Here is a 23,290-nt window from a genome sequence, read left to right on the forward strand (position 1 = left end):
CATAAAAATTTTCTAGATCACTTAACGTTCCCTTTAATGATCCATTTATTCATATAAAGATCACTGAATAATGTTTTCGTTGACATAAATCAGCGATCGTGTGAACACGCAAATGCGATGATGGTCTCACGCTCATTACCTTTATTATATGAATTGATGCTCGATCAAGTAACCAATGTAATATATATATATTCATATCATTATATATTATATATATAATATACACAATAAATGTATGTATGTATGCGTACGTATGTATGTATGTATGTATGAATAAGTATAAAAATATATATTTTGTGAGTTGATTTTAAAGTAGAACAAACACGTTTTGAGTTAAACGTTATTTATGCGAGTAATAGTGATCATTTTACATAATCCCATTATCATAATCATTTTATTCATTGTCCTATTTACATATTCATTTTACATGTTGCTATACTTTGTTAATCATTTTCAGAGAGACAGGGGCAGAGTGTGTGTGTGTGAGAGAGAGGGAGATTGATTATTAATTATTATTGATATAAATATTAAATATCACTCTTGTTGATGGGCAATATATTAAGCATTGATGGAAAATATTGATTACCATTGCCCATTTATCGGTATGAAAGTTTTCTACTCCCTAACGATAGGCAACCTGTTATACACGTTTGTATAAAAAACAGAACAATCTATCTGCAGGCGTTGAAAAAACAAAATATTTTATTTAAAATGAATGATATTTTTTGTTTTCTTTTCTTTTGAAATCAAGGATCAATTTTTAGAAATAATTCGTTCGGTCCTTCGTATCACTTTTTAATTCTTTAATAGAACATTCATGAATTTATGAACGTTAAAATCCGTTTTCTGTTATCTTTTTCTTTCTTTTTTTTTGGTTTTTCCATTTGTAAAACTTAAACGACAAATTATCGACAGATAGATCCGCGACTCGTTAGATCTATTTTATTTTATTTTTCTTTTTTTAAATGTCGCATTTATTCCGAATATTAAAAGAGAATTTCTCTTGTATACAGAATTATGGTATTTAAATAATAACGCATAAATATTTTCCGTTATTTGTATGTGATTTTAAGGAAAATGATTTATAATATAATAAAAATTGAATCTTCCGACAAACAAAAAAAAAAAAAAAGGACGCATAAATATTTTCCGTTATTTGTATGTGATTTTAAGGAAAATGATTTATAATATAATAAAAATTGAATCTTCCGACAACAAAAAAAAGAAAAAAAGAAAATTAAAAGTTATCTCATTAATTAATGTTGCTTTTTTAAATAGTGTTTTTCTAAAGAAAAATCCGTATAAAAAATAAAGTTTTTTAAAGATGTTTCGTATATACAAATTCGTGGAAGTTTATTTGGAGAAATTTGTACATTAAAATACCAGGTTAAATAAAGAATCTTGAAAATTATATAGACATAATCGTTGAATCGTGAAATCTTTCGGAAGTTGAATTAAACTGAAATGGTACTTACCTACTATACTATAGTTAATTTTCTGTCGATTGAATCGACGTAGAGGATCCATAGGAAAGAGGATAGCTGATGTCCATAATTGAAACGCGAACTAATTTAGCGGAATGTTCGAGTCAACGAATCGTCTAATTGTCACCACTAAGTCGTTAACGAATTACGCAGCATAGATTGACTTAATCGTTCTATTTACTTCATCGAAACGCAATTGCTATGTTTAATCGTATAACGATGATACGATACTCAGTTTCGTAACTGATGAAAATATCATAGATTTATGATAAAATAATTGATTTCTATCTTTTGCTTTAACGTTCTCATACAGGATACATTTACATATTTATCCATTAGTATGCATTAACGTTAACATATTAATACTACACTTTACACATTAATTATTTGGGATTTGTACAGGACTCGATATAAATTGAATAAATCCGTAAGGATTTAATTCATTTCATGTTTATGATAAGCAGAAGAGATTAATACATAATATATATATTTTTTTTTTCTGATAATAAAAGAAAAATTTATTATATTGAAATAGACATATTAGAAAGCTATTAAATATAGATTATTTCAAAAAATAATAATAATATACTACTATTAAAAAAAAATTTTGCTTTTAATAGAAAATTAATTACTATTAACTATTAATTTACTATAAAATCAATATTAACACAAAATTATTAAATATTCAAATACTAAATTATATTATTATTACCGAGTTTAGTATACATTTCCTAATCAATAGAAACATTGACAAAGCTTTACCTCCAGTAAACTCACGGCAAACCGGAAACGGAGAGATTAGAAATTAAGACTCGGTTATTAATTATTTCGATGGAAAGGGATTAGCTAACAGGGGGAAAATGTTAACCTCGGCTGGTACGTTCGCGGTATTCAAAATGTTCCTGGATTTCGCTATCCTCAGCATGCGTGTCGTTTATTGGATAATATCGAAGTTTCCCACGATATGAGGGGACGGGAGAAATTGAAGGAAAATTTAATTAATGCTTCCGCACGGGCGAAAGCAGCAAACACTGAAGGGGGATGAGGATTGCGTGGAGAGCGGGCTGAGGGGGGAGGTAGGTTGCAGGGACAGAGAATGATGGGGTGGCGGGGGGTAAGAGGGAGAGAGTAGTATACCTTCGCACACGTTAACACACGCTAATGCACGCTAACGTGCGTATCGAGTTGAGTAGATGGAATATATTGAATTAGGGGGAAAAACTTTGTTCTTCTGCTATTTTTTCATGCAAAAGTTAAACAAGGTTTTGTTCACATTATACGTCTATGTATATATATATCACTTTCCAATGATTTCAAATTGTTTTCACGTTTATCGATGTCATGATTGCTTTGGGGCCGGTTCTTTTTTTTCCCTTGGTTTGTTCGATATCATAGGAAGATGATATTTTTTGACGTTAAAAATTGTCGAATTGGGAACGTTAGAATGAGCTTCGTGACTAGCGAACTAATACTGCAACGCGTTCATTCGTTTTCATCGTAATCGAATATTCAAATGCATCGAATTTCTTTCTTTATTTATAACTCATTTCCAAAACGCAATTAAATTTTGACCGAATAATAAACGTGTATAGCAAATTTTTCAAATTATTCCGCGATACGCGTAGGGTGGTATACGCGTGTATAATTTCAAACTAACGCAAATATTGTCAGATCTGATTGATATTGTCGGATTTATGGGAATATAAATATGTTTGAAAAATACGAAATAAGTTTATCCTCGCGATTCAATCAATATATCTCGTCTCGTTTACACCAAATGTAAATTTTATCCGTTGCTTTTTCTTATATACCTTTATGTTATAATACGAAAAGAAATTTCTTTACTCGGTTCGAATGAAAATAAATTGACGCGCGTCAAGTGAAAATGGAAACGTTCAATGTAGGTTAGATATATAGAGAAAGTGTTCGAAATAAAGTGTTACAAGGTGTTTCCATTGCTGATATATCGACATTGATAGATATTTTGTTCACTTATTTTCCTTTTAAATTGAATCCTAAACCTTAGGCTCGGACTATTTCATGGGGAGGAGGGAGATTCGAAGAATTTACTGGAATTCACATTTTAAATTTCAATAAAATCCTCCGCACGTGTTTATGTGTCTTTTCGAAAACGATACGATTATTTATGTTTCCGTAATCGATAGTTTAAGTATGCGTTTGTTGATCTATTCGATCAATCATTTATGAGGTTTAAATAAACACTTTATTCCAATTAATGATTGACATCTATAATAATTATAATTATTATTACATAATATTAATTATTGAAAGTTCGTAAATCAAGTTGATAAATCATTCAATTAGTATTATATTGAGCATATTATCTATGTAATTAAATTTCATTCGAATTGTCATAATTATATCGTACATTGGATTTAGTTCAAATGTATTATACAATATACAATATATACAACATGATGTGTCTGAGATTTTTTTCTTCCAAACGTTTCGAGCGTATTCTGTGCTCAAAAAATGAGACAACTACTGTTAAAGGTAATTTTTATAATAATGGTTGTAAAACGTGTGATAAGAATCTTAAAAATAATTTTTTATATGTCATAATTTTTTAGAATAAAGATTCAAATGACATATATTTATAACATAACGTTATTTTCTTATTATTGAACGTTAAAATATCCTAACAATGTTTCTACGACAAAAAATCTCAGACACCCTGTACAGACACACGCTTAGGAAGTTGTAAATAAGTCAAAAGCACAGATGGTCAACTGTCGTAATTCATTCGCTAGCCATTCGAGCTGCTATTTTCCAATTACTTTTTAACTGATGCGTCCTTTCAATTATGCCGTTGCACCGTAAAAAAGCAATGAACGAGGTAGAGAAAAACACTAAGCGAATTCTACTTCAGAGAAACGCCTTTTCGCAGGCAGGCGTCATTGGAAACGATCGAAAACTATTAAAAAGATTGCAGTTTACACGTGTACTATATATACGATACTGTGAAATCATTCTATGCTATAATATTTTTTTTAATAGTCATATATAAATATTTATATTCGTATAAATATTAATATTTCGTTTATTTCGCGTTCCTGTCAAATAATTCAAACGATTATTTTTCAAAATACGTTTCTTTGAAATAAATATAACATTTTTCTCTCTCTCTTTCTTTTCAGATTCGTTTAATATTTCAAAAAACAAATTTATATTATAAATATAATTATATATTTATGTTGCATTTTTTTTTTTTTTTCGATGAATTATTGTAACACGAATGGACGTTTGAACGTGGTATAAAAGAAAAATTCACGAGAATGAACATTCTATCGAGTAACTCTTTTGTTCGCTTTCTTTTTTCTCTTTCTCTTTTATTCTTTACTCTTTCTTTCTTCCTTTTCGTTTTTTTTTTTAATTTCCAATGAAAGAATAGAGAGAGAGAGAGAGAGGGGGGGAGGGAGGGAGTTTTCATCGGCTATTTCGTATTAAATAAAAGCAATAGAAAGATTCACTATCGTATAAAAAAGAAATAGATAGATAGATAGATAGATAGATAGATAGATAGATAGATGGGCAGATAGATCTTAAACGAGTTCGTTTCTACACTGGCAGATAAGCTGGAAATAACGATGTGTGAGTAAGAAGAATCCTTAAGAATTGAATTTCCGCTCGAATTTCCCATCTTTCAGCCCGTTTTTCACTCAACCTTTTATCCTTTCCCCTTCTCCTCTTACCTCTCACCATCCCATTATGATTCTCCGCGTAATTTTGTATCGCAAGTATCTTCGAAGAAGAAGAACTAGTCATTATTTGTATTGAGATAGAGAGAGAAAAATGATTTGAGGATTCACGTAAGATCTTTTATGTTCCTGATGAAGTTTCGTTAGAGAAAATAAGCTTACATTAAATCCAATATATGTTGGCAATAGTCTTGTTTTCTTCGACTTTCTATCTTTATTATAATAAATATTTGAAAGAATATATATATTTTCAAATATATTATATATAAAAACCTTATTGAAAGAACATTAAAGATTAAAAATAAATTCATTTATATTTGTCACGAAAATTATTTCAATTTATACGAGGATAAGTGTTTTATTATATTATTTTTTTTTTTTAATCAATAAAACTTATTGCATATTTTATAAAATGGATTATAATTAAAAAATTCAATAAAACGTATGAAATATTTGCAAAATTGTTCCAAGGAAAATTAACGTAAATCGTTTATTTATATCTAACGATAATTTAACATCTCGATAGGGTTCATTTTTTGTAACTTTTCTCGAATAGTACTATAAACCTTTCAAATATTGAACCTTTGTTTTTTTTTTATCATCTCGTATATCTTTTCATATGATATAGTACAGTTCGTTCCCTTTTTTTTCTTTTTGAAATTCGATCGATCGTATCGAAAGCTTCGAACCCTTATCTTCCTTTTTTTTTTCGCCCCCATTAGTTTCATTGAATTTTTCTCTAATTTCTTTTATTACTTTTTTGTTTTGTTTTTATTCCGATTTATCTCGAACGATCTTTCTAACAATTTTCCATTCTAATTTAAACGTATTTCAAAGTATTAATATTATATATGCAATTAATATTGTTCGTATAATTATTTAAAATCTATATTGAAAAAACAGTCAAAAAATATTCACGTAGAAAAAACGTTTACGAAGATTTATGAAATTTGGGGGAAAAAGAAAAATCAAAACTAAACACCACGTGAATACGAAATATAGTAAGTTTTAATAAACGTGAATATGTATCTACGAATGCATTCTATGAATGAATACATATGAATATAACATTCATACATATATATGTTTGTCTAATTGTTTAACAGTGCGTTAAAAAACCGATTAAAATTCATGGGAATATTATATTTATAGATGGAATTTGTTGGATATATTGAATTTTTGATAATATTTTTTATAACAATTTATAATCCATCGTGCCTCGAGTGTAGAAAAAAATATATATAGAATAGAAAATCTATTTTCTACAGTTATATTTTTTTTATTTTGAATTTTTCTCTCCCCGTTGCACACACACACACACACATCGACAAGTTTTTATTTTATTCATAAACTATAACATGTTCTATGCGAATACGAGTGTATCTTTAATAGAACGTATATTGGGTCAAATTATATCGAAAAAAATAGTCAACCTTCAATGATCCGAAATGAAATTAATTTTGTTTGTAGATTTTATAAGTAAAATTCTCTTTAAATTTCTCTTGAATTTTATTTCTTTTTTTACTTGGACATTTTATGTTTAACCGTGTCGAACGATTGATCAAAGCTTTCTTTTAAAAATTGCAAATCCGAAGAAAAGATAAAGGTTTCATTTCGCGGAAAGAGAAAAACGATAGAAGAAGTAAAAAAAAAAGAATAAAAAAAAAGGGGAATGAAAAGATGAAGTCATTGAAACACGATAAATCTACCACGAAAAGGAAGGATAATAAATCAAATCCTGATCGGTTCTGTGGGATAACGAGTCATGTAAAACTATCGCAAAAATTCTCGTGGTCGATCGATTGATCGAAAGAGAGAGAGAGAGAGAGAGAGATGCTTACCTTAGATAAGAAAATAATTATTTTAAAAAATATTACGTTTCTATTCTAAAAAAGAAAAAAAAAACCAGAAAAATACGAATTTAAATACTGCGCGATACGATGCAACTATAATTCGTTGTTCGCAGGAGCGTAAATTTCAATACAAAAAATTGTCATTTAATTTTATTTATTTATTCTACCTCCCTCTCTGTTCCCTTTCTTTCTTTTTTTTTGGTGTTTCTAATTCAACTGTCAGGAGAATATAAATTGTTCTTTTAAAAACAAAAATAAGAGGGACATTAGTATTATTTTGAACGCAAGGGATGAAATCCCACGTGTGTTCTAGATTTTGATTTCACCGTTCGTCACTTATCTTTCCTTTTTCTTTTTTTTTCTTTTCTCTCTCTCTCTCTTTTTTTACTCCCATGAAACTAGGAAAAATCAGAGGATAGAAAAAGATAGAGATAGATATCGGTTCGTCCCAATGGTTGCCATTGGGGATAGAAGGAAGCAACCCTCCTGACTTTTGTTCGCTAAGAATCAACATTCCTACAAAAGTACTTTCTGTTCTTCTTTTTCTCTTCGTTCTTTCTTTTCGTAAAGAAATCGTAAAGGAAAAAGAGCTGCTCCTTACGGGCCGATACGTTCTTCCTTCTTTTACAAATTTTTTTTTTAAGCTTCCTCGTTAAATCGCAAAATATTTTTGAATAATTCTTTAACCAATATTAGTAGATACATTATTTTATCTATTTATAAATAAAGATATTTTTATAAAATAATATGATTATTCTCTTGTTCGTTTATCTACAACGAAATTTAATCAATGATTTACGTGTCCGCGAAAAAGTACACTTAATAATTTTTTTTTTAACTACGAATAAATGTATTCAATGATTCATGTATCTATAGTTTAATGTAATCGATCATTTTGATATATACGATGATAATATCAATGACATTTGCATTTAACTGAAGAAAAAAAAAACACACACAGACACAAATTTAATAACCCCTGACGGTAGGCAACCGTTTGTACAACGAATAAAAGATTCAAACATAGAAACGGGTGAAATTTTGTTCTCAGCACATTTGAATCATCGAATGTATATGAAAATGTTCTTCTTTCGTTTCCCGTTTTAAACTTTCAAATAAAATATGTGACATTTTATTTCGACGTTACTTTCGTTAATAAGATCTTTTATATTTTTTTTTTTTTTGCATTTTCTTTTTTCTTTCTTTTTCTTTTTTAACGAGAAAACGTAACATTTAACTGAGATTCCTTTTCTAATTTAGCACGTACGCGGTGATTTCCTTCCAGTCTTTTTTTCTACAGGTTCCTCTTCAACCACTCTCCTTTTCTCTCTTTATTTCTATCCCCTATCCACTCTTTCTCTTTTATTTTATATATATATAAACGCATCTTCTTTCTTGCTTGCTTGCTTTGCTTTGCTTTATTTTGCTTTGCTTTGCTTTATTTTGTTTCCTTCCATTCCGTTTTTTCCTTCCCATACATCGAACGAGTTTTCGCACTTGACGACACGACGAGTTTTAAGGGACCATTTCGAATGAGTTTTTTTCCCAGAGTTTTTCCCGAGGTCAGATTTTATTAAGCCACTCGTTGGACTGGAGAAGAAAAACGAGCCCTTCAATTTACTGTAAAAATGATACCGTCCCTCCTCCTCCTCCTCCTCCTCATCGTCCTGGCACGTTATCACCATACTCTTTAGTTTTCTCATGTTGGTATTTCAAGCTTTTTTATTTTTTATTTTTCTTTTTTTTCTCCTCTTTCTAATTATTTTCTCCCCGTATTATATGTCCGTCATTTTTTTTTTTTTGGTTCTTTTTATAACGATTTCGCAATCACAACCGAATCCCAGGATATATTCTAACTTTTAAATTAATTTTATCGAATATAATAGTCTTAACAACGAGTTGCTTTTAAACTCGTTTATCAACTCGGACGTCGCCTAGTTTTATATTTTCATCTTTTATTCATTGTACGAACGATTGTCAAGGGTATTATACTTCTTCTTCTTCTTTTTTTTTTTCTTTTCTTTTCTTTAAATTTTTTATCCTTTTATATCGTATTGAAAGTGATCACTGATAGATAAATGCTTCGAATCATATTTCTCTAAATACAAATTGAATCGTTGAAATTGTATGAGTTTATTTTCATCCGCGTATAAATGGTTGCCCGTCATCGGGCGTTTTTCTCTCTTATTAAAGAATTTTCTATATTTAATCGTTGTATATCGAATTGAAATTGATACATTGATATGTATATTTAAGTGATTTGAATTTGAATTTCTATATAAAAATTGTATCGATTAAATCGATACGAATTTCTTTTTATTCGAGTATAAATGGTTGCCTGAGTTCAGGGCGGGGGGAGGTCTCATCACTTATTGAATTATATTTTAAGTAAACATCAAAATTATATTCTCTTTTCGGGGTATAACTAATTTTTATTTAAACAAAAATAAAAACAAAGTGACAAAGTTGTTTCAAAACTGTTCAATCAACTCACCAAAGTAGATTGTTTTTCATTTTAATCATCAAATTGATCTCTAAATTAAATTATATTTTTTCGTTGACGGACAAAATGAATTTTGTAAAACACAGGATCGTGCTCTCAACATTATTTATCTTTTTTTAAAAAAAAAAAAAAAAAAACAAAAGGAAATAAGTCTCACAGAAACGCTTTTCCAGGATACTACATCTGAGATTACGATGATCCTGTACTTCAACATTAAAATTCATACTACGAAAGGATTTCATTTTATCGGTTTTAAAAAAAAATATCTTTGTGTGTCTGTGTATATTTTCCAGGTCGAGCAGATCCTTATCATGCGATGTCGTTGCAGAGCCCGAGACTTCGACATTACAGGTCGAAACAACTAATTAGATATATGCCTTCTATTAAAAAAAAAAAAAAACAAAATTACTAATTTTTATAATATATCAAGTTTTAATATTATTAACGCTGAAATACGACATTGTATTATACATTATGGCTCTGTCGTTGTTATTGTGCACTCATATTCACACATACACACATATATATATAAATAGATATAGATACATATACGTATTATATTAATTCATGTTTTATACGAGTGTAATATGTATATATGTGCGTGTACGTGTATATTATTTATATTTAATGTTTATATTTATATTGATCGAGTTTGTCACCTGCATCCATGCTTTTTGGAATGATATTCGTCTCACGAATTTTATAATCCACCAATTGCGTTAGTTTACTTCTAGTTTTTATATACATATATACGTACGGGTTGTTTCTAAATATAGGAGTATAAATTCAGGAGTGGTTTAAATACGCTAAAATAGGATTAAAATAATACGCCTGATACGAATCTTGTTTTCGAATTATAGACCGTTGTTTTTGTCTTCCATTAATTTATATTTTGTTTATTTTACGTTGTCAGTAAATTTAAACGACAGCTGATATTTTTGAACGAGTGAAATGATTTATAGTAAGACGTTTGAATGGGTGCATTGAAGTCAAACAATTATTATGAAAATCATGTAAAATGTTTGTAATTCGTACGAAGATTTTCTTTTTCTTATTTTAACGTAACAAAAACCACCGTGTAAATTTTGCCAATATATTTTGAAACATCCTGTATATTATAGTTTTAAAAGTATTATTATACTTTAGAATCGTTTGCTATGAGTTGAAATATTTCTCGTTGAAATCTTTTAAATCACTTTGGAAATATTCATAGAAACGTGGTTTTATTTTTCTAATTAAAAGAACGAGACACGTTATGGATGTTTGCAATAATTAATAATAATGATCTAACGTTTCTCGTTGATTGTCAATTAAAAAATCATTGCTTTACTAATATTTTTGTTCTCGAGAAATATAAAAAGAATATAAAAAGAAAAACCACGTCTTCTCGCGAATAAACTTTTACAATTTATTTTTCGCATGGCCTGTTTTACACGTAATATTTGATCGTTGGAAAATTGCACTTCTCCTATACAACTTTCGTTTGTACTTTGTTATTATTAATTAGAAGAATTAAAAGCAGTAGAAAAAAAAGAAGAAGAAGAAGAAAAAGAAGAAGAAAAAGGATATTCGTATGATCGTCTATGTCGGCTTAAGCCGAGCTCGCGTTTTTATTTTCCATTTTCAGGACCATGACAGCGATCTGCTTCGTGTGTAATCTGCCGATTCTGAGTCATCAGGTCGGATTAATATGGCAAGGAGGAAATGGTTGGGACGATCTTATGCGAGAGCAGGTGGAGGAGACAACTTTGAAACAAAGATTAGGTACAATTTTTCATAGAAATATTCAATTAAAAATAATACCAATTTATATTACCGAATGTGAAGCATGAAATGTATTATTATCCAAAGAGTAAGATTTCAAAAATTGTTAACAAATTTTTCTTCGATATTTTATGAGACTGAATTAAAATTCGAATAAATCTAGAAAAATTTTTAAAAATTTTAAATTATAAAAAAGAACATTGGAAATATTTATATTAAAAAATGTTAATAAATACTTTTAAGGTACGGGAAGAAGAGACTCGGCAACGCAGATAACATCAATCTCACCACCAAACGAGATCCAGGAATCCTCGCCGACGAATCAACGACGCAGAAGATCGAGTTTGGCTCAATTGACCGATATTATCAGAGAATGGGGTGGTGGAGGAACAGGTGGAAAGAGTGGACGTGCTAGTAAACTCTATCGTAGAGAAACGTTGGCTGATATTGCCAAATCATTACCATGGCCGAGACAAGCAACATCGGATGCGAGTCACCTGGCAAGTTTAAGAAAAAAACGTGAAAATTCGGAAGACAGTGGAATCAGAAGTCAAGCTTCGACGAAATCGAGAAAGGATTCGACTATCAGTGATTTTAAAAGTGATTTAGCTAAATTTTGGAGTAAGAGAGACGTTCAACCACAACAACCACCAACTGTAATCTCACCAACACCTAGACGAGGTAATAATTGATTTATTTTATTTACATACCCGGTGGTCGGTGAAAAAAGAAGTGTCTTAGAATTTTATTGGAAATAATAAAATGCGATATTACATTGTTAAAGTTGTTTTTAACGAAATGCATAACACTGTTTCATTTATTTTAGGCTCAGGGGAAAGCGCAAGGTCGAGAAGGGATTCGATTGCAGCTGGAGTAATTCCAGGTACGGGAGAGCGAAAGCACAATTGCCGTCATCACAGGCGTAGACAATCTCAACAATCACAGCAATCTGTCGAAGGTGTCACAATAACGCCTACTAAATATTACACCAATGATCAAAGACCGAGTGCTTCTAGCACCGACAGTGGTGCCAGCAATATTGCTAGGTTTGTAATTTGTGGTATTCATTTACCAAATTGACTTGTCAATATAATAAGATAAATAATATTATATTTGAATTATCTCACAAATATTAGGTAGCTGTGAACAATTTCTTTTTGAAAAATCCAATTAATTTTGTACTATTTTCTAAATTCTAATATTTGATATAATTGCTTTTTTTTTTCTTTTTAGAGATCACCCCCCAGATACACGTAGAAATTCAACAGACAAAAGCGAAAGATCGAGCAGTTTTGAATCAAAAAGTCAAACACCGATGCTATCGACGGAAACAAAAGCACCAACACCGACTACGACAGGCATGACTATCGATGGTAAAGTTACGACAAGCACATCAACGGAAACTAAAACGTTCAGCGTAACTACAGGAACATCTATGTCGAGTTCATTGACCGTTAATGCAAGATCATCGCCAGAAGGAAAAATTCTTTCGTTAGAACCATCAGTAAATACGCCAGCAATCATAATGTCTTCTGTAACACCACCGAGTGTTTCACCTGTAGCTGGAAGTAGTCTTCCACTTCCTGGTACTTCGACTACTGGTAGTTCTAGTCCAGTTGGATCACCCGGTGTCAGTGCAGCACATCCTTTAGTAGCTACTCGAAGAGATTCCACCACGCAAGTAAGTATTTAAATATCTAAAAATTATGTTAAACGATGTTTATTTGTATTTTGATGTTTTAAACAAAAAAAAGTCTTTTACAATTTTCTTTTCTCAAAAAACTGTCTTACACGCTGTCGGTAATGTAGATTGCAGACGTCGCTGTCGGTAAGAAATTATTTTAATATCTCCCATTTAGAGGACTTTTTTATTACTCATGCGTATGAAAGGTTGCATATCGCAGGGGATAACAAATATTTTTTACCGATAGATAGCGCTCGCAAGCAACATTATCGACGATGTTTGGAGTATTGCATACCTTCAGGCGTATAGATATTAAATATTTAAATAAATTATTTCTATAAACTGAATATCTAATTAATTAAGATTTATAACCTGTTGCATTTTCTTTTTTTCCAAAATTAAATACTTACAATTTTAATTTGCAGTGTTATTACAAAGGAAAAGAAACGTCACCGAACAAATTATCAAAATTAACGCGGCAGGCAGCGGCAATAGACGAATCCGTGCCTCCTGTTGGACGACGTGGTAGCCAACCAACCTTATCACCCGATCCAGATGACGGAGGTACGAATCGATTATTCATAAACTTGTCTTCGTCATTCTCTTTCCTCTTTTTTCGATTAATTATTAAAAAAAAAATATTTCATTGATTGTATTATATTTTATATATATCAGGAAGAAAAGCACGTAGGGATTCGCTCAGTCCAGATTCCGCGTCTTATCCAAGACGTCGTGATTCTAAAACTCACTTGAGTCCTGATAGATCGGTCGATAAAAGGGATATCAGTCCAAGTAGAAGGCAAAGAGCTCAATTGAGAAGACAGTCAAATTCGTATGCTCAACCGCAAAGGTATTTCATTGTTTTGCGTTAAAAAATATTTTAATTTTTAAAATATATAAAAATAATAATAAGGAAATGAATGAATTCGTTCGTTAATAATCAATGTTTTGGAATAATATTTTTTTTTTAATTAAAATCACTCCTTTAATTAAATTTTTTTTTGTATAATCTAAACAAAAAAAAATACAAAAAGTGAGAAAAAATAATCTACTGAATGACGAAAAATATAATCGATTAAATAGATCACCGAGTGGATCGTCCTGTTCATCGAGAGATCCAAGTCCCTGCGCACGTGCACCTCTTCAACATTCTCAAACAATGCGAAGACAATCGACCACAACCGAAGAAATTTTAATAGCACGTGGATTCAGACGGCAGAGCACGACGGAAGAAATGATCAGATGTCGAAATTTTCGTAGACAAAGTTCTCAAAACGAGGACACGGTGGGTCAACTTTACCAAGTAACTGTTCTTTCTTTATTTCATATTCTAATGTCGACCGAATTACTTTTTCTCGTTCTTTTCTTCTTCTTCTTCTTCTTCTTTTTTTTTTTTCTTTTATGTTTTCCATACGTTAGGTTCAAAGATATCGAGGAAGGAGAGACAGTTCTGCACAGATTACGGATGGAACTTTTGCAACAATGACGGTCGAAACTTCCAGTACTTTTTTCGACAGCAGCACTCAGACTGGTAAGTTTATTCACATATTTAAACAAAAAAACAAAAAATGAAAAATCAAAATGAAAAATAAACACGAACGGTGTTAGCGTGTTTAACAAACCCCAGAGTTTTAATATATTTGATCTTTTTAATATAATAAAATTATCTAATAACAATATTATACAAAAAGATCAAATTCTAATTATCAAATGATACACTTAACTATATTCGAAATATAAATATTGAAACATTTTTATTAAAAAACAAACAAACAAAACAAACAAATACGAACGGACATCATCGTCATTGCAGTTAAATTAAAATATATTTTACTCGAAAATGAAAAAAAGGACAACAGGATAGTTCGAATATTTGGCGGTAAAGAAAGTCGAACGAATCAGGTGCTTTGGTAAATATCTAACGCAAGCGTATAGAAAGAACACCGGTTAAGGGATGATGGTTGGCGGTCGACTAGACGCAGGCGTTCTATTTCTACCCTTAGTTCGAGAGTAATCGTAGTGGGTGCAGGTCAGTCGATAGAACACAGAGAAACAGCTGAAAGGAATACAAAAATAAGGAGCTTTATTTGAGAAAGATAGATAGATAGAAAGAAAGACAGAGAGAAACCGACAGATAAATGTATAGATAAATGATAGATGAATAGATAAATAAATTGACAAATATAGAAAGATTGAACCTAGAGAAAGAAAGACAGAGAAAAAGAAAGAGAAAAAGAGAGAGAGAAAGAAAGAGAGAGAAAGAATGTATGTATATATATGTTTATAATACTGAAACGTGTGTGTACATATATATCATTCTATCTTTCTCACTCTTAATAGAAAAAGATGAGCGTGCGTGTTCGCCGTTTTCGCGTCGTCGCGGACACGTTGCTTTACGAGGGTGTGTATCCTCATCAGTGAAAGAGAGAGAGGGTGGGAGGGAGGGGGTGAGAAAGAGAGAGAGAGAGAAAGAGAGAATAAACGTCGTCGTTTCGAGGTTGTCCTCCTACCTGTGTCGATTCAAGCTCCAACACATAGAGAAAGAAAAAAAGAGAGAAATTAAAGGAAGATTTTCAATATCATCTTAATTACGAGGATTACAAATGAATAAGGAAGATTCGAAATGAAGTGATTGAATTAGTGTTTAGGATCTTTCTTCTATTCAAAAATGACAGAGTATCGTTATAAAGTGTACAAGTGAAAGAGAAATAAAGAAAGAAAAAGGAAAGATTGAAAGATAGAGAGAGAGAGGGAGGGGGAGAGAGAGAGACAGGATCTAGGACGATAGGCTAGAAGCATTCCGACCCTCAACGAGTTCGATTCGAGTAATCCAGGAGTGCACGTTGACGTTCGAGCGCCCCTATCGTGATACTAAAACACGTTGTGATAATATCTAACTGGAAATCTAACGCTTGTTCTAATCATCTATCGATAGCCTCTTTAATAAAAAGGAAAAGAAAAAAAGAAAAATTAAAAAGAGAGAAAAGAAAATCAAGTTGTGGACAAAAATTCGATATAAAACAACAGACTAAACTTTGTGAATAATTAATATTAATATTTTATTGTTGTTGTTGTGGTTGTTGTTGTTGTTGCTGCTGGTGTTCCCATTTAAGTGTATTCCAACGTATTGTTTCGATTTTTCATTAGAAAAGAACCAGCAAGATGGTTGGGTGGTGCCCTTTCTTATAAGGGACGAAATAAGTTCACATTAAACGTCCAGATTTGTTCTCTTTTTTTCTTTTTTTTTTCTTTTTTCTCTCTCTCGCCGATAATTCGATCGCGTCTACGAGGGTGTTTGCGTTATGTGTGTGTGTATGTATGTATGCGAGTTGATTCATTCGCGTTCGTATTCTAAGGTGTTTGATTATCTAATCTCTTAAAAAAAATTAAACACGTAATAAAAATAACGCGTGTCGTATTTTCGTCGTTAACGAAAAAAGAAAAAAAGAAAAAATAGAAAAAGAAAAGAAATTATAAGTAATATTCGAAACGTATATACAAAACACGCAGAGAAGGGAAAAAGACAGGAGACGCAGGACGCAACCACTTGTGGCAGTTGTGCACTTGGGTATCAGCCAAGATCTTCTATTCGTGGATTATTTTTCCCTCTCGATCCTCTATACTCTTCTTCCCTTTCTTCTTTCTCTTCCTCTCCCCCCCCACTTTCCTTTCTTCTTTTTTTATCTATATCTATCAATCTTATTTCTATCTTCTTCGGACAAAAGAAATTTCTTATCTGAGAGAGCACCTCGTTTGCTCGTCCCATGCTGAGAAATCTTATCGGCCTATCAACCAACTCCTTCTTCCCTTTCCCTTCTCTTCCCCACTTTTCTTTCTCAAGCTTGACAAATCTTTTTTTTCTTTTTGTTTTTTACTCTTTTTACATGTGTGTAAAATTTTGATCACTTCTTCTTCTTCTTCCTCCTCCTTCTTTTTGTACATTGTGATTTTTGTGTGAATAAAAGAAGTAAGAGAACAAAAAGAACAAAATTACAAGTGTGATACTAGTGATGAAAAAAAGGACTCATCATCCAAAGGAAGGATTATGTATGAATCATCTTACATACGAGGATAACTGTATTGAAATCTTCATGGGAATAGTAATTCTTCTGAGGTATGTTGATTAATTGATTTTTTTCTCTTTTCGATTTAATTAGTTCTATTTTTGTTGTTAAAACATATGTTTGAGATGAATCTTTTGGATTGATAAGTTTCTTGATATTAATGCGTCATAGGTGGTTACTATGGTAATACCAGAACACGAGATAACGATTAGAAACATATTATTTATTATGATTTATTATCATAATCTAAAAAGAAAGTATAAATATAAATATATTCTCTCTTTTCTGTGTGTGTGTGTGTGTGTGTGTGTTATTAAAATATATATATTAGAATTTCTAATTTGATGCTAAACAGCATATGAATAATATACATATGATCAAATATTTACATTTCTAATAGATATTAAAAAATAATGAACGCGTATGAAATGTATATAAACTTGTTCCTCATTAATATTTATTTAATATATCAAAAAAAAAAAAACGCACGAAGTTTTTCTTTTTTAAAATATTTAATAAAACTTTTCAAATAAATATTTATAAATTATATTTTCGTGATTGGAATCCAATTAATACTAATTTAAAAATAATACGAATGCGCGAAGTTCATTTTTGATTTCTAACGAACGTTAATAAAAATGAAAAAAGAAAAAACAAAAAAAGAAAAAAGAGAGAAATCTATTCTTAATGAACATTTAATCCGTTTTAATTAAAATTTGTTCATTCAATATATAAAAACAATACTCGAAATATATTTTCAATAATTATGAACACGTGTAAAAAGCTATTATAAGCTTTTGGGTAAACGTTCAAACTGAATAAAAACAATAATGGAAGAAATTTGATCGGTAAATAAATCTCCGCTTTACAATGGAATCCAATGTGTGTTCTCGTATTATTGATAAAAACTACTCGAATGTAATTTTCCAAATCGAATTTAGTAAATTTCCTCTGTATCTTTCTCTCTCTCTCTTTTTCTCTCTTCCTATCTATCTATCTTTATCTATCTCTTTCTCTCATATAGTAAGTCCATTTTGAAATTACTTTCGCGTATGTTTGCGCGCGAACTGAAATAAGCGAAGTGAAATAAGCGAACCGAAGTAACGAGATGAATGTTTTTCGACACTTATTTTTCTTATTTTTCTTTTTTCTCGATCTGAAAACGTTTGGAAGCTTGAGTATGTTTGTAAAACATACACACACACATATACTTATATAAGCGATCATAAAAAAAAGAATCCGTTTCCTTTTTATTTTTCAAACAGATTACTTTCGAGTTTTTTATTTTTTTTTTATTTTTTAAACACAAAAATTCGAATTAAACGTTATTTAATTATTTAACAATCATCATTTAACGTTTAATAAAATATATATAATGAATTAATATATGTATAGATTTATATCAGGTGTTAATGTTATAAAAATTAATATTATTACATTTTTAAATGATTTGCGATTGAACTTTTAAATTAAATTTTTTATCTCATTTTTTATTCTCGTAGGGGAAAATTAAAGGAAAAATGTTTCGCGTATTTTCATATAACATATATACATACATACACACAAACATACACATACACGCGTGAGTATTCTCAAAGTACGTCTATTTCTTTTTATCTTCCAACTTGATTACTTTCTAGTAGATTGTTTAAAAGAAAATTTCCTCCAACGCGAAAAAAATTATATCAGATTAAATATTACATAAAATAAATTTGTATTTTTGAATAATTTGCAATTAATCGATTTCAAATAATAATAATAATAATAATAATTATTGATTCGATTTTACGTCTCGCTTTCTAAATTCGTTTGTATTAATATTTAAAAAAAAAAAAAAAAGGAAAAAATGTAGGAAGAAAAAAATTACATACGTATGAAATAAAACATTTGTTCGGATCGATTAGATCGTACATTAAACAGTAGAGAGATAGATGATCTGACAATAAGATAATAGTACGTCTTTTACTCCATTTATGAAAAAATATGAAAAAAAGTAGAATCCATAAGAATTACAATGTCGTTTCAAACGGCAATTCAATTGAAGGTCTTGATAGCATTATATCGGTATATCTATCGTGTAACTCGACCTTAATGGATTTTTAATCGAAAGAATGTTAATCGAGATTGGCGTGCAAACGAAGGCCAGAAAAAAGAACGAAAAAAAAAAAAACAGAAAAAGCAAAGAAAAGAAAAGAAAAGAAAATATATAATCAATAATTATTATTTATCTTCAAAAGATTTATACAATTATTTCTCGAACGAACTGCAAAATGATATTTTTTTTCATATCGATCCAGTCTTATGGTCTCTTTTAATTGGACGATTATTCGATTTAATCATTCTTGATTATGCATATAAGTCACGATATCTAATATTGTCGATAATTCTTACTTCGACGATGAAGTTAGATTATTGGGAAAAGGTAGTGCCAGGTGTTGAACGATCGTTAAATCTAATGTAATGTTCGTGAGAATATGATGATGATAGAAGAAAGATTATATATAGAATAAATGATGGAGAAAAAGAAAGAGAGATGCTAATAAAATCTTAATTCTTATGTTAGAAACGATGATTTGATCGTATTCTTCATTTGATGTATCTAACACGATTAAATGAATATTTTCTCATAACTCTATTAAACGCGAAATATAATTTTTATCAAAATGAAAATTAATAAATTTTATATATATTTTTTGATAATTAATTAAAAAATTTCCTATAATATAGATATATATTTAATATTAAAATTAAATTCTAAATAAATATATTTATATTAATAGATTCCATATACATTCCTTAATAATTAATTCAATAATTTCCTATAGAACTTTATTAAACATTTCAAATAATAAAAATAATGAAATTTCATATATATATTTTCTATAACCGTATAAAGATTATTTATAATATATACAACCTAATTAATTTTGATAAATATGATTTAATTAATTATTATTACACGAATCTTTATATAATTTAATTAATACCATATCCTTCTGTAAGATCAAATGAAGAAAAGTGAACGTCATCATTTTCCATCATCACTCGTTGGAAAACTACGATTTCAGGAATTTCATTAGCTCTCGATAAATTCTATGTCAAGCCATTCGCAAATTCTAACTCGCTTCATATATTTCTCGGACAATGGCCCGCGTCTTCGTTATTAATTTCCGTAGAACTGATTTCGTACCTTTATCTCTGCTGTCCTCGAAACGTGAGAAATATCTATCCAACTATAATACCTTCCGTAAAATATTCCTACATTTATATCTTCTAATTTAACGTATTTTCGCGAGAAGAATTATATTCATTTGCAACAAGAAAATAATAATAATAATAATAATAATAATAATAATAATACGAATTGTACAATCGTTTTATGTTACGATAATCTATTGAAATTAATTAATGTTGAATTTTTTTTATTAACCATAATAAAATTGGATGTATAATAATACCTTTGAAAAATATTTCCTATGAAAACAAAATTCATTTAATCGATTTTAATTAATCTATTATTAAAAAGAAAGTATCTCGAAATATATTTTTGTTAAATAAAAAATAGGAAGATTGTATATTTCGATCAATGAATCATAATAATAATTGTAAAAGTTACTTCTTTTGTTTTATAGTACTATAAAACTATCTATAGATATGTGTATCTATGCACATCTATGTTGATATATATTTAAATGAATAAAACTCGCGTGCACACAACCACTCACACACACACACACATATATACAATTGTGGTCTCACATTTGATATCTACGTGTAATTACATTTTGAATTTAGAACGAGCCATCAGAGATGTCGACATAACCGGGCGTAGTAGGACTATGAACGATCTTACTGAATATTCATAAACTATGTTGTATGTATTTCACTAGGTACTTTCGCAAAACACTGTTTTAAATCCTTTTTTCATTCTATTCTGAAACTACCAAAGGATTTTTATGTATATATATGTTTCTATAGGTTAAAAGAGAAATAAAAGATAAGATTATTTCATTGATAATAAAAATAAATAGTCAGTTATGATTAATATTTTTTATCACGTTGTTTTTTAAAAAATAAATGTTTAATATTGTTATACTCTTTTGTTAAATACACAATTTATTGTATTATAATTTAATTTAAAAAATATTATAAATTTATTATGTAGTACACGTATGTTTGTACGTGTCTAGAATACAAAAATTATGTACTCTACATAATATTATATGAATTATAATATAAAAACTAATAAAATGTATTAGTACTTATATCGTACAATCTATTATTAAACAATGTAATTTCAGAAGGAACATTTTATTTGAATAAAATATTTTGAAGTTTTCTTTCTTTCTCTCTCTACCGTCATAAAACGCTACATATATATAATGTATTATGATGAAAAATACATTTACTAAAAAATATATAGGGTGGGGGGGGGTACTATGTATTACGTATATAGTACTCTAAACTCCTAAAATTTAAATAATAAAAAAAGTAGAATAAGAAAAAAATTCGAAATAAAAAAAAGATGAAAATTCAAGATAAAACAATATATATATATATATAAATAAAAAAATAAAACATTAAGAAGTAAATGAAGAAGGAGAAAAAGAAGGTTATAAAAATTATATAATACTTTTAACACATTACATAATTATTAATAAAATATCAATAAAATAAAAGTACGATATTAGTTTCGAAATTCGTGTGCTTTGTCTGACCTAAAAGCGATGTTACTACTTACTGGTAAGGCGCTTATAGAAGTAGTGCATTAATATAGATTACATTGAGTCAAACATATAATAATAATAATAACTTAAATAAGAAAGAAAAAAGTATTAGAAAAAAAATAAAAAGAATGATAAAAATTCAAATTTAGGATAATAAAAGCTATAAAAAAGAAAAAGGGACCACCGTTAAGAAGAAGGAAAAGAAGAAGAAGGTTATAAAAATAGCTTACTAATCACATTAGAATACATATATATATGTAAGAGGGTGAACGTTAAAATACCTAAGCCAAGATAAGACATCCTTTTTTTGTATACGTGTATGTGGGTATACGGTAGAAGAGAATAAGAATATAAATGAGAAGAAGCAAAGGAAAAAGAAGTCGAAAAGATGGTGGAGGATGATGACGAGAGAGAGAGGAATGGAACGGGCTGGAAAAGATGAAGTTGAATTACCGATAAGCTTGAATCGCCATTGCGAAGTACGTGGGCGTGTTATTACCCATGGAATAGAATATATAATGAATAAGGTAGCGAATATTTATCAAACGAACGTCATTTGGTTATAAGATTGACGATCTCATTCAAATTCCAATCACGCGTATTAGATTTTTACAATATCTAGAATTTGTAAGTGAATATTAAGAAAGAAAGAAAAGGAAAAGAAATTTAAAAGGAAACAAAAAAATTAACGAGAAAGAATTAAGAATAAAAATAATATAAAAATACGATGAAGCTTTTTTTTTGAACAAATGTTATGTATTTGTATTATTTATATATATCTGTGTGTATGTGTGTGTGTTTGTATGTGTAGAATCAAAATTGTTATCGGAAAGTGCTTTTTGTTTGAATCGAAAACGAGATTAGCCTCGAAATTCGTGTACCTCGTCTGACCTAAAAGCAATGTTTCTACTTACTGGTAGAGTGCTTGTATAGTAGTGTAGTAGAGTATTGAAGTAGAATAGGCTACGTTAAGTCAGACACATGGAAATCCACTTTACAATCTAACTGAAAAGTTTGTTCTAGAAGGGGGATTTAATATTGTTAACTGTTAAGTTGATTTTGTAGTCAAATGGATTTATTTTTTTTTTTCTTTCTCTTTTTCAAATCCTTCTTTCTATCTCTTTTTTAATTTCCAGGCACGGAATCAAGCGGATCATTTTATTGGATTAGTCGATAAATATCGTCGAGATTTATAGTACTTTTTAATCGAATACACAAATAATAGGAAATATTATTTAATATTTGATTAGTGACTTTTAATATTATTTTCGATAGTCATATATTAGGTTGGATTTTTCAATAATAAAAAAAAAAAAAAATAAGAAAACAATCTCTTAATATTATTCATTTAAATTCAAAATAATAATGAGAGTCCGAAATAACTATATCGACCAATCTACCAGTATATATGTTAATTCAATGATAATTGCATTCTCTCGAAAACAAAATGAATAAATTTTATTGAAAAAAATTGCATAAAACTCGCATGAAA

General features: G+C 29.3%; 1 protein-coding gene across 3 annotated transcripts in view; it reads left to right on the forward strand.

Annotated features, from left to right (window-relative positions):
* LOC122524237 overlaps positions 1-23,290 on the forward strand; it is an 87,698-nt gene that overhangs the window by 55,343 nt on the left and 9,065 nt on the right. For 2 of the 3 annotated variants that reach the window (XM_043646380.1, XM_043646381.1), the window contains exons 2-9: positions 11,187-11,323; positions 11,567-12,004; positions 12,150-12,369; positions 12,557-13,004; positions 13,433-13,571; positions 13,683-13,857; positions 14,091-14,310; positions 14,427-14,538. In XM_043646380.1, coding sequence (XP_043502315.1) covers positions 11,191-11,323; positions 11,567-12,004; positions 12,150-12,369; positions 12,557-13,004; positions 13,433-13,571; positions 13,683-13,857; positions 14,091-14,310; positions 14,427-14,538 — 1,885 coding nt within the window. In that variant the 5' untranslated portion in view covers positions 11,187-11,190. The remainder of the gene's footprint in view (positions 1-11,186; positions 11,324-11,566; positions 12,005-12,149; positions 12,370-12,556; positions 13,005-13,432; positions 13,572-13,682; positions 13,858-14,090; positions 14,311-14,426; positions 14,539-23,290) is intronic. The other variant, XM_043646382.1, reaches the window with a different exon arrangement.

The sequence above is a fragment of the Polistes fuscatus genome, unplaced genomic scaffold, assembly GCF_010416935.1.
Source record: "Polistes fuscatus isolate 324 unplaced genomic scaffold, CU_Pfus_HIC Scaffold7, whole genome shotgun sequence".
Lineage (NCBI taxonomy): Eukaryota > Metazoa > Arthropoda > Insecta > Hymenoptera > Vespidae > Polistes > Polistes fuscatus.